This window comes from Bos indicus, chromosome 23 (genome assembly GCF_029378745.1).
Source record: "Bos indicus isolate NIAB-ARS_2022 breed Sahiwal x Tharparkar chromosome 23, NIAB-ARS_B.indTharparkar_mat_pri_1.0, whole genome shotgun sequence".
NCBI classification, from domain to species: domain Eukaryota; kingdom Metazoa; phylum Chordata; class Mammalia; order Artiodactyla; family Bovidae; genus Bos; species Bos indicus.
This window is the reverse complement of record NC_091782.1, coordinates 21,392,216-21,405,492: the sequence shown is the minus strand read 5'-3', so window position 1 is coordinate 21,405,492 and position 13,277 is coordinate 21,392,216. Positions and strand designations below refer to the sequence as shown.

General features: G+C 40.6%; 1 protein-coding gene across 5 annotated transcripts in view; it reads left to right on the top strand.

Moving 5' to 3' along the window:
* Positions 1-11,518, top strand: part of PLA2G7 (phospholipase A2 group VII) — a 38,204-nt gene extending 26,686 nt beyond the window's left edge. For all 5 annotated transcript variants that reach the window (XM_019986172.2, XM_070778070.1, XM_019986169.2 and 2 more), the window contains 7 exons: positions 1,089-1,157; positions 1,845-1,971; positions 2,982-3,095; positions 4,363-4,454; positions 5,795-5,965; positions 10,437-10,585; positions 11,266-11,518. In XM_019986172.2, the coding sequence (XP_019841731.2) occupies positions 1,089-1,157; positions 1,845-1,971; positions 2,982-3,095; positions 4,363-4,454; positions 5,795-5,965; positions 10,437-10,585; positions 11,266-11,408 (865 nt within the window). In that variant the 3' untranslated portion in view covers positions 11,409-11,518. The remainder of the gene's footprint in view (positions 1-1,088; positions 1,158-1,844; positions 1,972-2,981; positions 3,096-4,362; positions 4,455-5,794; positions 5,966-10,436; positions 10,586-11,265) is intronic.
* Positions 11,519-13,277: the final 1,759 nt, after the last annotated feature.

Below are 13,277 nucleotides of genomic sequence, written 5' to 3'. Positions count from 1 at the left end.
TTAAAAATGGTTCACATTAAAAAAAAAAAAAGAATACATGATAGGAGAAGAAGATTGTGCAGAACCAAGATGTGGAAGGGATTCTAAATGTAGTTGCTTATTAGCATATGACTCTTCAACCATCTCACCCTATCTAGTCATTTACCTAACAGCTGACGTGTGTTTGGTATTTCCACTGTTTTAGACATGGTTATAAGCACTGAACATGTGTTAACTTACTAAATCCTTATAATAATCCCACCAGGTCCCAGATGTTATAACATCACCCTTCTGCAGGTAAAGAACCAAGGCAGAGAGAAGATAACGTGATTTATCCCAGGTAGACAGCTAGTAAGTGAAGGAGCCAGGATCCAATAACCTGCGGTGGTCAGAGTGTAGGAACTGTTGTCTTAAGCATCACATTGTACAACCTGCCTATGTTAGTATTTTCTTATCATGACCTAGTAACTGGGACTTCCCTGGTGGTATAGTGGTTAAGGCTCTGTGCTTCCAACAGGGACGTGAGTTCAATCCCTGGCCAGGGAACTAAAGTCCCCATGCCACTTGGTGTAGCCAAAAAATGAAAAAAAAAAAAAATAAATAACAACAACCAAAAAACCTTATAATTATTCTAAAGCCAAGACTTTATTATCTGTCCCCACCGATGAGGACAGGAATGGAGTAATGTAAGTATTTAAAGTCATGTAACTGGAAACAGGCAGAGCCAAGATTTCAACTCAGAACTCTCAAAGGCAATATTTATAATCACTGCACCAGTGTTTCTCAGCCTTGGTACCCTGGATGCTTTGGACTGGATCATTTCCTGTTGTGGAGGTAGTCCTGTACATCAGAGAATGGTTTTAGCAGTATCTCTACCCACTGGACGGCAGTAATATACCCCCCACTACTCCTGATAATGAAAATACCTCCAGACATTGTCAAATATCCCCAGAGGACTAAAATCAGCCCCCTTTGAGAACCACAGCCGTATGCTTTACCCCAGGGCACTCCTACCGGGGGATAATTACCATCCAATTCCCAGGTTTTATTTGTGGATCCCTTGTAACTGTGACTGGTAGTTGAATGCTTCTCTCATTTTTGTTTTGAAGGACGATTTATTCTGCTATTGGCATTGACCTGGCATCCCACGGGTTTATAGTTGCTGCTGTAGAACACAGGTACGTCACTTGGTATGTGGCTGAGCTCTACCTTTCTTAAAGGTTTATACAAAGTACTGTTAGAGGGAATTCCTTGGTGGTGCAGTGGTTGGGACCCATTCTCACTGTCGAGGACCTGTGTTCAATGCCTGGTGGGGAACGAAAATCCTATAAGCTGTGCCACTCAGCAGGAAAAAAAAAATACTGATACAGTTGTCAACTATGGTTACCCATGACTGAGAAGAAAAGGAGACTGAATTAGATTGTCATGTATATAAAAAAACAGCTAACATTTCTAGAGTTCGTGTTCATATACCATTATTGAGCTCATCATTGTGTTCATTGAGTGCTATGTTCATATACCATCTCATTTAATCTTCTTAACAATCCTTTAAGATGTTACTATCACTGTTTCAAGGGAGGCAGAATATGAAGCCAAGGAAGGGTAATTTGCCCCAAACTACACAGCTAGTAAGTGGTGGTGCTGGGATCTGATTCGGGAGAGAATGTTCCACTCCAGGGTCTCCCAGAATTGTGAAGACAGAGTGCCTTCTTTACAGGCAACAATGTCTTTTTCTTAGAACTCCCTTGGGGGCCTCTTTGATTTAAAAAAAAAATGTAGAGTTGGAAGAAGGGAAGTCAGAAAGAGTCAAGGATGGGAGTGAGGAACATGCGTGATACAAGTCATTGATTCTGTTTGTATTGTAGAGATGGCTCTGCATGCTCGACATACTATTTCAAGGACCAGTCTGCTGTAGAAATAGGCAACAAGTCTTGGCTCTATCTCAGAACCCTGAAGCGAGGAGAGGAGGAGTTTCCTTTACGAAATGAGCAGGTATGTTGAGGAAGAGAAGAGGTGGCATGCCTACACCAAAAGGTGTAGGCGAAATGATGACATTTGTTCATTTAATTATCTTACACTGGGCAGACTGCGCCCCTAGGTCTCCTTACTTCCCATTCCCAAAAGATATGTCAAAAGATTCCCTGAGTGATCAAATTCCCTTAATGAAATATCTGGATCGCAGTAAAAACGAAGACCAACATGAAAATCCTAGGAGATGACTGAATACTCAGAATTCTTTTGTGTTAGAACTAAAGTCTACTTTTCACTGAGGTGATAGAGAATATTATTAAGAGTTCAGGCCTTAGAATGCAACTTTCTTTGTTTGAATCCTGATACCATTACTCTGCAGGTGCAGTGGGCTTGTCTTGGACAAGTTACTTATCCTTTTTGTTTTGTTTCCATGCTTTATCTGTTATGAAATAATGAACATTAACAGTATCTCATATGAGGCTTTGAGGAAGACCAAGTGAATTAAAGCACGTTGTTTTCTACCTGTGCCAAGCTTTATGGCTTCCCAGGTGGCTCAATGGTAAAGAATCCACCTGCAATGCAGGAGACCCGGGTTTGATCCCTGGGTTGGAACCCACTCCAGTATTCTTGCCTGGGACATCCCATGGACGGAGGAGCCTGGTGGGCTACAGTCCTTGGAGTCACAAAAGAGTTGAACACGACTGAGTGAACAACAAGCCAGACTTTATAGTGGGTGCTTTTACATGGATTATTGCACTTAATCCCACCTGCATTTCACTGAGGTGGACATTATTAGACAATAAATGGAAGCCCAGAGAGGTTAAGAAAATCCTCTGAGGTCACACAGTGGGTAAGCAACAGAGCCAGGATTTAGACTAAGCGATAACCACCTTCAAAGCTGGTGCCTGGGTCATTATGTAGGTTGTGTTCTATAGGCAACCAAATTCTTTCCCTGTGTTTCACCCTCTACACAAACTTTAAGTGTTACAGCTTTTTACTTTGTCATGTCCTTCTTACAATCATCCTATTAGTTACGGCAACGAGCAAAGGAATGTTCTCAAGCTCTCAGTTTGATTCTGGACATTGATCACGGGAGGCCAGTGACGAATGTACTAGATTTAGAGTTTGATGTGGAACAGCTGAAGGTGAGCTTAAAAAAAATTCATTTTCCCTTGGCCTGGATGTCTTTGTTGCTCTTATTATTGTCTGTTTTACTGCTGTAATACAAGGTACAACATGATAAAGGGCTGCAAAAAAAAAAAAAAAAGAGTACTGGGAAAGTATTCCAACAATGAGAAATGCATTAGGTTGAACTACGTGTACATTTGCCACCAGCCACCTTTGATCTACAAAAAAAAAAAAAAAAAAAATGGTAATTTCGTATGTTCAATATAATATAAACAGTGGAAGTATTGTAATTTCTTGGGCAGCTCCTGCATCTTTTTGAACTTGATCCTGAAACACTGGTCAAAAGTTTTAGACAAAATGTTGGGGTAGGGTGGAAGAACATCACAGTGGATAGTGTGCTTGAAGACTCAGAAGTGTGTGGGGGTGTGGAACACAAGGAAGGGAACAAACTAAGATGATGGTCTGTCCTCTGGAGTATGAGTCATTTGTGTCATTCAACTAGCCACTCCTATCTCCATGGCTTTGGACGTGTGGTCCCCTTGGCCTGACTCCCCGTCCTCCTGACTTAGACCTGCTAAATCATCAACCTAAGTCAGGCATCTCCTTATCCATGAAGCTTGCCTGGACCCCACTGCCCATCTGGACTGGGCTAGCCATCTATCACACATGCTCCTTGGCACCTCCTTACCTCATCTGCATTGTGTATCTGTAACTCCTTCCCCAGTAGACTAGGAACTCATGGGAAATGAACTGCAGTGCCTGGCGCAGAGCAGGTGTTCAATAAATACTCAGAGAATGGACAAAGTCATGAATGTGGAGTGCGGGAGAGGGAGCCATCAGCAATGACATTGATGTTCCAAGTGTGGGTGATGAAGAAAGCCGTGAAGTTCACTTCTTTATTTGAGGTTTTTGTTTGTTTTTCTTTTGGTGCTGAAACCAAAGAAGTTTTTGTATATATATGTATATATATATATAAAACTTATATATATGTTTTATAAGTATTATATATATAACATGTTTTTAAATAGAAGTGTTCGTGTGTGTGTATATATATATATATAGAGAGAGAGAGAGAGAGAGGGAGAGAGAGAGAGAGGCAAGTATGTATATGTACATATGTGTGGGTGTGTGGGTGCATGTGAGTGTGTATATATTTCTTTTCTAAGAATCAAGGTACTTAACCGTGCCTGTGAAATAATAATCTTGTGATTTACAAAATCTCTGCCTATCCTCTGAACAGCCTGTGAGATACTTATGCATTTATATCATGCTTTTTTCACATAGGACTCTATTGATAGGGATAAAATAGCCATTATTGGACATTCTTTTGGTGGAGCCACAGTTATTCAGACTCTTAGTGAAGACCAGAGATTCAGGTAAGAGAATAAGGCTGAGAGAGAGAATGCTAAGTTATTGGAACAGGGGGAAGTGATAACACATGTGATATTGAATGTATCCAGTTCTTAGTGAGGAAGAGATCTTTTGGAGTTCACAAGTCCATTCTTCTTCCTCCATAAAATCCTTCACATGAATTTTCCTAAACAGAAACATTGACTTTGGCTATTGAAAATTCTCCCCATCTCTGTTTTTCCTCATTATTATTTATCTGTTCAAGGGCTTATCATTTTCATTTGGAAATTTATCTTTATATATACATATTATCTGTGACATAATGATAATAATGTTGTCATCTTATACTATTTTCTAGATTCCCCAATTGGCAGGGCATTAAAAAAAAAAACTGTTTTACATTTAATTTATTGACAGTAATTCACATTTACACTATCTAGCTCCAGGTTTTCATACATGAAATTTTTACTGAGAACATACCACCCACCTCCAAACTTTTATTCTTTGTATCTCAGCTTTGACATCCTTTTTTCTCAGAAGTTGACTCCAATTCTATGTTAGATGGGTAGGGCATTTTTAAATTATTATTTTTTCCATCTTTAAGGTTGAGCATGGGATAAAATTGCATAGCTACTGGAGTGGAAGTCAGGACCCCAGTCTTCTAACTTGAAGGAACATTTTCTTTCTTGAAGCGTTTCATCCCAAGCTGATGAGATCATGTAGAATCGACCATGTAGAAAGTAGACAGGATCACACGTGAAACTTTAGCTCACATTTCTTAAAAGCTATTTCAACATAAGAAGATCCTCTTCTTTCATCCATTTAGCACATAAAATAGAGTCTCCAAAAGGCCAAGAAACATTGGATAACTTAACTTTAAAAAAAGAAAATGAATTACATTTTCAAATGATATACTCCATATGCTTTTCTTCAACTCTCCCAGGGGAAACATCTTTACACACAAAGGAAAGAGTCTAACTGTTACTCAGAAAGATATAATGATGAGTACATGACAGGGTCCAGAAGAACTAGAAAGACAGGGGCAATAGTGCACAGACTGTATTTTTTCAGACACTCCACAATTTTATAGAATTACTTATTTTAAAATTTATCTTGAAGGATGACCAAAAAATTTTTAACATTTTTAAGGGTTGTAATTCTCAAATGCCTCCTAAAGAAAATAGTGATTTTATTACAAGTTTGCTGCCTTGCAGAGCTAATGATATCCCCTTCCCACACTGAAGGGTAATACCTCTTCTGCCCAGTGAGATCACCCATAACGAACCAGTGAGGTGTTTGTCTCCGAATCCCTGTGATATTAGAAATCCCTGTATGCGGGCAGCATGTAACCAGCCTTCTTCCATAGGTGTGGCATTGCTCTGGATGCATGGATGTTTCCCGTGGGTGATGAAGTATATTCCAGAATTCCTCAACCCCTCTTTTTTATCAACTCGGAACGATTCCAATACCCTTCTAATATCATAAGAATGAAAAAATGCTTCTTACCTGATAGAGAACGAAAAATGATTACAATCAGGTGAGTATCAGTAAGTGACATTACATCATCTGAAACGGAAACCTGAAACTGGGATACACAATCCGTTAATATCACTGAGTAGCTAGTCTAGAATTGTTCAGTTTGTCGTTTAGACTTGGAATAAGGGAGACTATTAGGTAATCTCAGTTTCCAAGTGCATTTAGACTTCCTCTTTTTAAAATGTACTTTTTTTGAGTAGTGTTTGTATATATCGTGCATATACTGATAATTAAAATTTGCATCAGGATGCATGCTACTGCTATCTGAATATAAGAGCAGCCTACACATTTTTAGGACTGGGGTAGAACTGTACAAAAAAGATCTTCACGACCCAGATAATCACGATGGTGTGATCACTCATCTAGAGCCAGACATCCTGGAATGTGAAGTCAAGTGGGCCTTAGGAAGCATAAGGAACAAAGCTAGTGGATGTGATGGAATTCCAGCTGAGCTATTTCAAATCCTGAAAGATGATGCTGTGAAAGTGCTGCACTCAATATGCCAGCAAATTTGGAAAACTCAGCAGTGGCCACAGGACTGGAAAAGGTCAGTTTTCATTCCAATCCCAAAGAAAGGCAATGCAAAAGAATGCTCAAACTACCGCACAATTGCACTCATCTCACATGCTAGTAAAGTAATGCTCAAAATTCTCCAAGCCAGGCTTCAGCAATACGTGAACCATGAACTTCCTGATATACAAGCTGGTTTTAGAAAAGGCAGAGGAACCAGAGATCAAATTGCCAACATCTGCTGGATCATCGAAAAAGCAAGAGAGTTCCAGAAAAACATCTATTTCTGCTTTATTGACTATGCCAAAGCCTTTGACTGTGTGGATCACAATAAACTGTGGAAAATTCTGAAAGAGATGGGAATACCAGACCACCTGACCTGCTTCTTGAGACATCTGTATGCAGGTCAGGAAGCAACAGTTAGAACTGGACATGGAACAACAGACTGGTTCCAAACAGGAAAAGGAGTACGTCAAGGCTGTATATTGTCACCCTCCTTATTTAACTTCTATGCAGAGTACATCATGAGAAATGCTGGGCTGGAAGAAGCACAAGCTGGAATCAAGATTGCCGGGAGAAATATCAATAACCTCAGCTATGCAGATGACACCACCCTTATGGCAGAAAGTGAAGAGGAACTAAAAAGCCTCTTGATGAAAGTAAAAGTGGAGAGTGAAAAATTTGGCTTAAAGCTCAACATTCAGAAAATGAAGATCATGGCATCTGGTCCCATCACTTCATGGGAAATAGATGGGGAAACAGTAGAAACAGTGTCAGACTTTATCTTTTTGGGCTCCAAAATCACTGCAGATGGTGACTGCAGCCAGGAAATTAAAAGACGCTTATTTCTTGGAAGGAAAGTTATGACCAACCTAGAGAGCGTATTCAAAAGCAGAGACATTACTTTGCCAACAAAGGTCCATCTAGTCAAGGCTATGGTTTTTCCTGTGGTCATGTATGGATGTGAGAGTTGGACTGTGAAGAAGGCTGAGCGCCGAAGAATTGCTGCTTTTGAACTGTGGTGTTGGAGAAGACTCTTGAGAGTCCCTTGGACTGCAAGGAGATCCAACCAGTCCATTCTGAAGGAGATCAGCCCTGGGATTTCTTTGGAAGGAATGATGCTAAAGCTGAAACTCCAGTACTTTGGCCACCTTATGTGAAGAATTGACTCATTGGAAAAGACTCTGATGCTGGGAGGGATTGAGGGCAGGAGGAGAAGGGGACGACAGAGGATGAGATGGCTGGATGGCATCACTGACTCAATGGACGTGAGTCTGAGTGAACTCTGGGAGTTGGTGATGGACAGGGAGGCCTGGCGTGCTGCGATTCATGGGGTCACAAAGAGTCGGACATGACTGAGTGACTGAACTGAACTGAACTGAGGGGGAAGTATTCTATCATTAGGCTTGGCTTAGAACATTTTTTTTTTTTAAGTAAGATGATCTGCTGAGACCTGCTGTGTGTTTACTCGTTTGGTAAGTATATGAATTTATTAATTTCCAAAGCTATAATGGGATCCCTTTGAGAGTTGACAATATACTTATATCATGGATAAAAAAGAATTCCCATAGGGTTTTGAACTCATAGTGAGATGTTACAAAAACTGGGCTTCTACTTCTGTCTGAAACCTGATTTACTTAGAAGGGCAGAGAAGAGGCGCCAGGAAGTAAACACACACCGTAAAGGCAATAAACACTCTGGAGACAGAACGGAGGGATCTTTTCTAAGTGAAAGTGAAAGTGTTAGTTGCTCAATAGTGTCTGACTCTTGTGACCGCAAGGACTGTAGATCACCAGGCTCCTCTGTCCATGGAATTCTCCAGGCTAGAATACTGGAGTGGGTAGCCGTTCCCTTCTCCAGAGGATCTTCTCAACCCAGGAATCAAACCTGGATCTGCCCTTTGCAGGCAGATTCTTTACAGTCTTTGAGCCACCAAGTAAGGTGCTCATAAAAGGCTGCTTAGAAGAAATGGTGGTACAGTTGGGTCTTAAAGAATCAAAAGACTTTAGATAGATGGTGAGAAAGGACCCAGATATTTAAGGTAAGGAGGTCAATTTAGCTTATTGGTATATGCAAGTCTATTTAATTCTAAAACAGAAATAGTAGAAAATACTCAACCTTCCTTATTAGGCTATCACTCTCTCTGTTTTTTCCCTTCTCTGCTTCCCTGTCCTGACTTCTGTTTACTCTGACTTCTGCAATCTGTCTTCCTGACCTTGGCAGTGAGCTGAAGCTGGCCCCACTAAGGATACAGATGGCCCCGTTGCTATTGGCAGTGTCAGCCCTTCTCTCTGCATCCCTCCCACCTGTGGACTACCCCTATTTCTCCTCCCTTGGGCACCACAACTCCATTCTCTTGCGCTTCTCACATCCTGTAGATGGCTCCCTTCTTTTCTCCTCTACATGCTCCTTCTCTTCAGGCCCTCTCTCCACTGCGGGTGGCATTCAGGGTTCTGCTTTCAGCTGTCTCGTGGCCCTGACTCTGTTTACCTCCTACTTTTGACTCAAAGTTTGGATTGGGATGTGGGAAACACTGAGCAGAGTTCTGGGCTCTAGTTTGAGTAGAGATAACTAAAATAATAGGGGTTTGCTTAAAAGTAGCAAAGTAAAGAGGAAGAATGACATTGGGTGGGGCTGGAAAGGTATTTTTTGTTCTGTTTTTTACATTTTCTTGGCTGCACCACATAACATGCGGGATCTTAGTTCCCAGATCAAACTCACGCCCCTTGCATTGGAAGCAGGGTGCCTTAACCACTGGACCACCAGGGGAGTCCCTGGAACGGGTGTGTTTTAACCTTTAGATATATGTGTCTGGTCACAAATTGGAAAAGTACAGAATTTGTATTCAACGTATTATCAGTGAAATCTATGGAGGAGCTGAGACTGCAAAGTGAGAAAAGAATTGGTCTGAAAATAGAATCTTGAGGATTTAGGGGATGAACCAGTGAAGAACAGAATAGTTCAGGCAGAGGAGGAAAGATGTGATGTCAAGGAAATAAAGCGGGGGAAAAAATGCAAGAAAATCAAATGTCAAATGCCCAGAGATGGTAAAAACTATGCATTAAAAGTGGCTGTTCTATTTGATGTTTGAAAGTCGCTAAGTTGTGTCTGACTCTTTGCAACCCCACGGACTATGCAGTCCATGGAATTCTCCAGGCTGGAATACTGGAGACAGTATCCTTTCCTTCTCCAGGGGATCTTCCCAGCCCAGGGATTGAACCCAGGTCTCCCGCATTGCAGGCAGATTCTTTACCAGCTGAGCCACAAGTTCATTGATTAGCAATATTTATGAAGTGCTTTGCAGTTTAAATAATACAAGGCAAATTTTTGCTTGTCTTTTAATCTACTTAATCCAAAGCTGAAATACAAAGTGTTTTGCTCAACAGCAAATAGAGATCCAGTTAAGTGTGGTGGTAAGGGGGCAGGATTCTGGCTCTGGGTTTAAAGACCGTCAACATAAAAAGCATTCCATCTACTCAAATCAGAAGTGACCTACAAAGCAGAAATCAACTGTTCTAAAACCAAGATGCCAAGCAAGACAGGAATCTTTGTCTTATTTGTCTGGAGGGAAGGATGCTTACATACTCGTGTGTGCATACTAAGTCGCTGAGTCATGTCTGACTCTTTGCAACCTCATGGACTGTAGCCCACCAGGCTCCTCTCCCCATGGGATTCTCCAGGCAAGAATACTGGAGTGGGTTACCAAGCCCTCCTCCAGGGGATCTTCCAGACCCAGGGACCAAACCCCCGTCTGTCTCCTGCATTGGCAGGCGGGTTCTTTACCACTAGAACCACCTCTCATACCCCTAAATGAACAGTCTTGTGACCCTTGAGTACATATAGGGAGATCAGATTTACAAGTTTTGTTTCCTTGGTTTTTGGCCAGCATCTTTCCTGCACCTTAACTACAAAAATAATATTGTCTAACAAAGTGATTTGCGGATAACTCCTTTCTCTTTCAGGGGTTCGGTCCATCAGAATTTTGTTGACTTCACTTTTGCCACTAGCAAAATAATTGGCTACCTATTCACACTGAAAGGAGACATCGATTCCAATGTAGCCATCAGCCTTAGCAACAAAGCTTCCTTAGCGTTCTTACAAAAACATTTAGGTAAGATATGGCATCTTCTTTCCCGACATAGACAGGATGATTCTCAGGACAAAACTATCTATCCTAATTCATGTGCATGTGGCTCAGTCATGTCTGACTTTTTGTGACCCTGTGCAACCTGCCAGGCCCCTCTGTCCATGGCATTCTCCAGGTAAGAATACTGGAGTGGAAGATGCCCTCCTCCAGGGGATCTTCCCAACCCAGAAGACCAAACTTGGGTCTCTTGCATTAGCAGGCGGGTTTTTTTTTTTTTTTTTTTTTTACCACTGAGGCACCTGGGAAGCCCTACCTTAGCGTAAGTCCTATTTTAACGGTTCCCAGTTGGTTTACAACGTAACAATGCAGTCAATCAGTTGGAAAACAATTTGCTGTTTTGCGTACTGTGTCATAGGAAGCAAGCCTGCCTGTTAGAGCTAACAGTATTTCAGTGAAGCGGGGGCGGGGACGGGGTGGGGGGGGGGGGCGGCGAGGTAGCGGGCAGGGATTTCCATGCTCAGACAGCACGGGGCCTCAATCCTCTCATTCAGATGTTGCAGCTATCTCGTGCTCACAGAGGGCTTGTCCACTCCTTAATCCTGACGTGGTGTGTGTGGTTTGTGAGGCTAGGATGCCCCCTAGAGGCACTGAGCTGTTTAGTGCTCTCAAAAGTTGAATATGTTTATGACGTTTCTATCTTACAGGACTTCAGAAAGATTTTGATCAGTGGGATTCTCTAGTTGAAGGCGAAGATCACAATCTTATTCCAGGGACCAACATTAACACAACCAACCACCAAGCCACTCTGCAGAACTCCACAGGAATAGAGAGACCAAATTTAGATTAAAAGAGCTTTTTAAAAAGTTTTGTTTACGAACTTGTCTAAAAGTGTGTGTGTGTATGATTTAAATGTATTTTCTCAAATAGCTCATATTAAAAAATGTAGGCTATACCACAGTAGTGACTGAAGCTTGTATTATTTTTTTCCCTTTAAATTTAGAAAAAGACAGCTACATATGAAAATCATAGCAGCCTAAATTTTAATTTTACTAAGGTGATCCTTTTTCACAGTAAAAAAACTGATTTTACATTAGTTCAACAGGCACATATAATAAAACTGGCACAAGGCCACTGGAAATGTGTTACAGTGACCTAACACTCCTAAAAATATAATAAAAACATTTTCTTGCCTCTTTTTTTTTTCTGTTATAGGCTACAGAATTGAGTTTTAGCATTATGGTCTGCTATGTAGGATTTGGCAGTGGTTCCATTTGACTCCCGGTCACAGTAAGAAAAAGTAGACCAAGTGGATAATAAAGCCATTGCTTTAACTGTGGAATGAGTGCTAGAGCGCAATTTCAATAAGATGACCACACAAGGATGGACACTGGTGACGAAACAAAGGCAGCAGATTAAAGAAAGCTGGTAATTTGCTTGCATTCACTTTGTTTACCTCAGAGATACTGTTTACTAAAGAAAGGTGCAAATGAGTGGCCCTCGATTCCAGCCATCACACATAAAGTTACCGATTCACCCATAGGCTGTGAAGGATATAAAGGGAGAGAATATAGGTGTGTGGATGGCTGATACGTTTTGCTGTCCAGTAGAAATTAACACAGCACTGTACTCCAATAATAATTAATTAAAAACAGGAAAACAGGAAAAGTGAAAAAAAAAAAGATCAAGATTCAACTTTGAAGAAATTCCAGTTTTGCTAACTTAAAAAGAAAAGGCCATAATTTTCACTGCTTCATGTTCCATGAGTGTTATTTAATGGATCTTTTTAATTTTATATGGAATAATAAAAGGAGAAAAACACAATAAATGGAGGTAAAAAGATCACTGAAAGATTTGCACACTTCTGCCTCTGGGAGTCATGGAAAATGTGTTTTGTTTCCCAAGCAGTGTAAACACTTCTGCCACTCACCAGTCAAGTATATTTGGGTCTAAGAATGGTCTTGTTCCTATGAATGCTGCATAATGGATTTTCACGAAAGCCAGTGAGAACAAGGATAATCAGTACTTAGTAAGCAAGCCTGGTTAACTATTCTATGCCTATACCTTTTGCCTTGTTAATAAGTAACTGCATTTTCTGATTTGGCACTCAGGCCTACCTTAATGTTTTAATGTGCAAAATCACTCATTTTGAGAAATATAATTTCTCCTATAACTGTTCAGAGTAAATATTTTTAAATGAAGAGTTAAATTTTTTTATCATGAAACTGATGGCTTTCTATAAGCTGGCCTTCATACATCTTCTCTGACCTTTGCTCCCAGGAATTAATTCACAACTACAACTCCTACATGAATGAGCCAAATTTGTCTGTTCATTATCCTAGGAACAAGCAATATATTCATCTACTTCAATTACGCTTAATGTAAAATCCTCTCCTTTTTTACTTATTGAAATTTTACCCAACTTTTAAGGTTTTTAATTCTCACTCTTCTCATCAGGCTTTAGAGTTCTCATAACGTTTCATATACATGTTTTTAGAAATGGACAACCATTTCAATAGACCTGATGTTCCATTCAATAGCACCTCTTTAAAATCCTGTTTGTGGCACATGCTGATGCGAAAGGATCCAATGAAGTTTAAAAAATATAACCTACCATAGTGCATACTGAGCCTCTTTCAGGGAAAAGAAGGAAATATTTATCAAATGCCTACTCCTTTTCTGGCACATTCAGTTCAGTTCAGTTCAGTCGCTCAGTCGT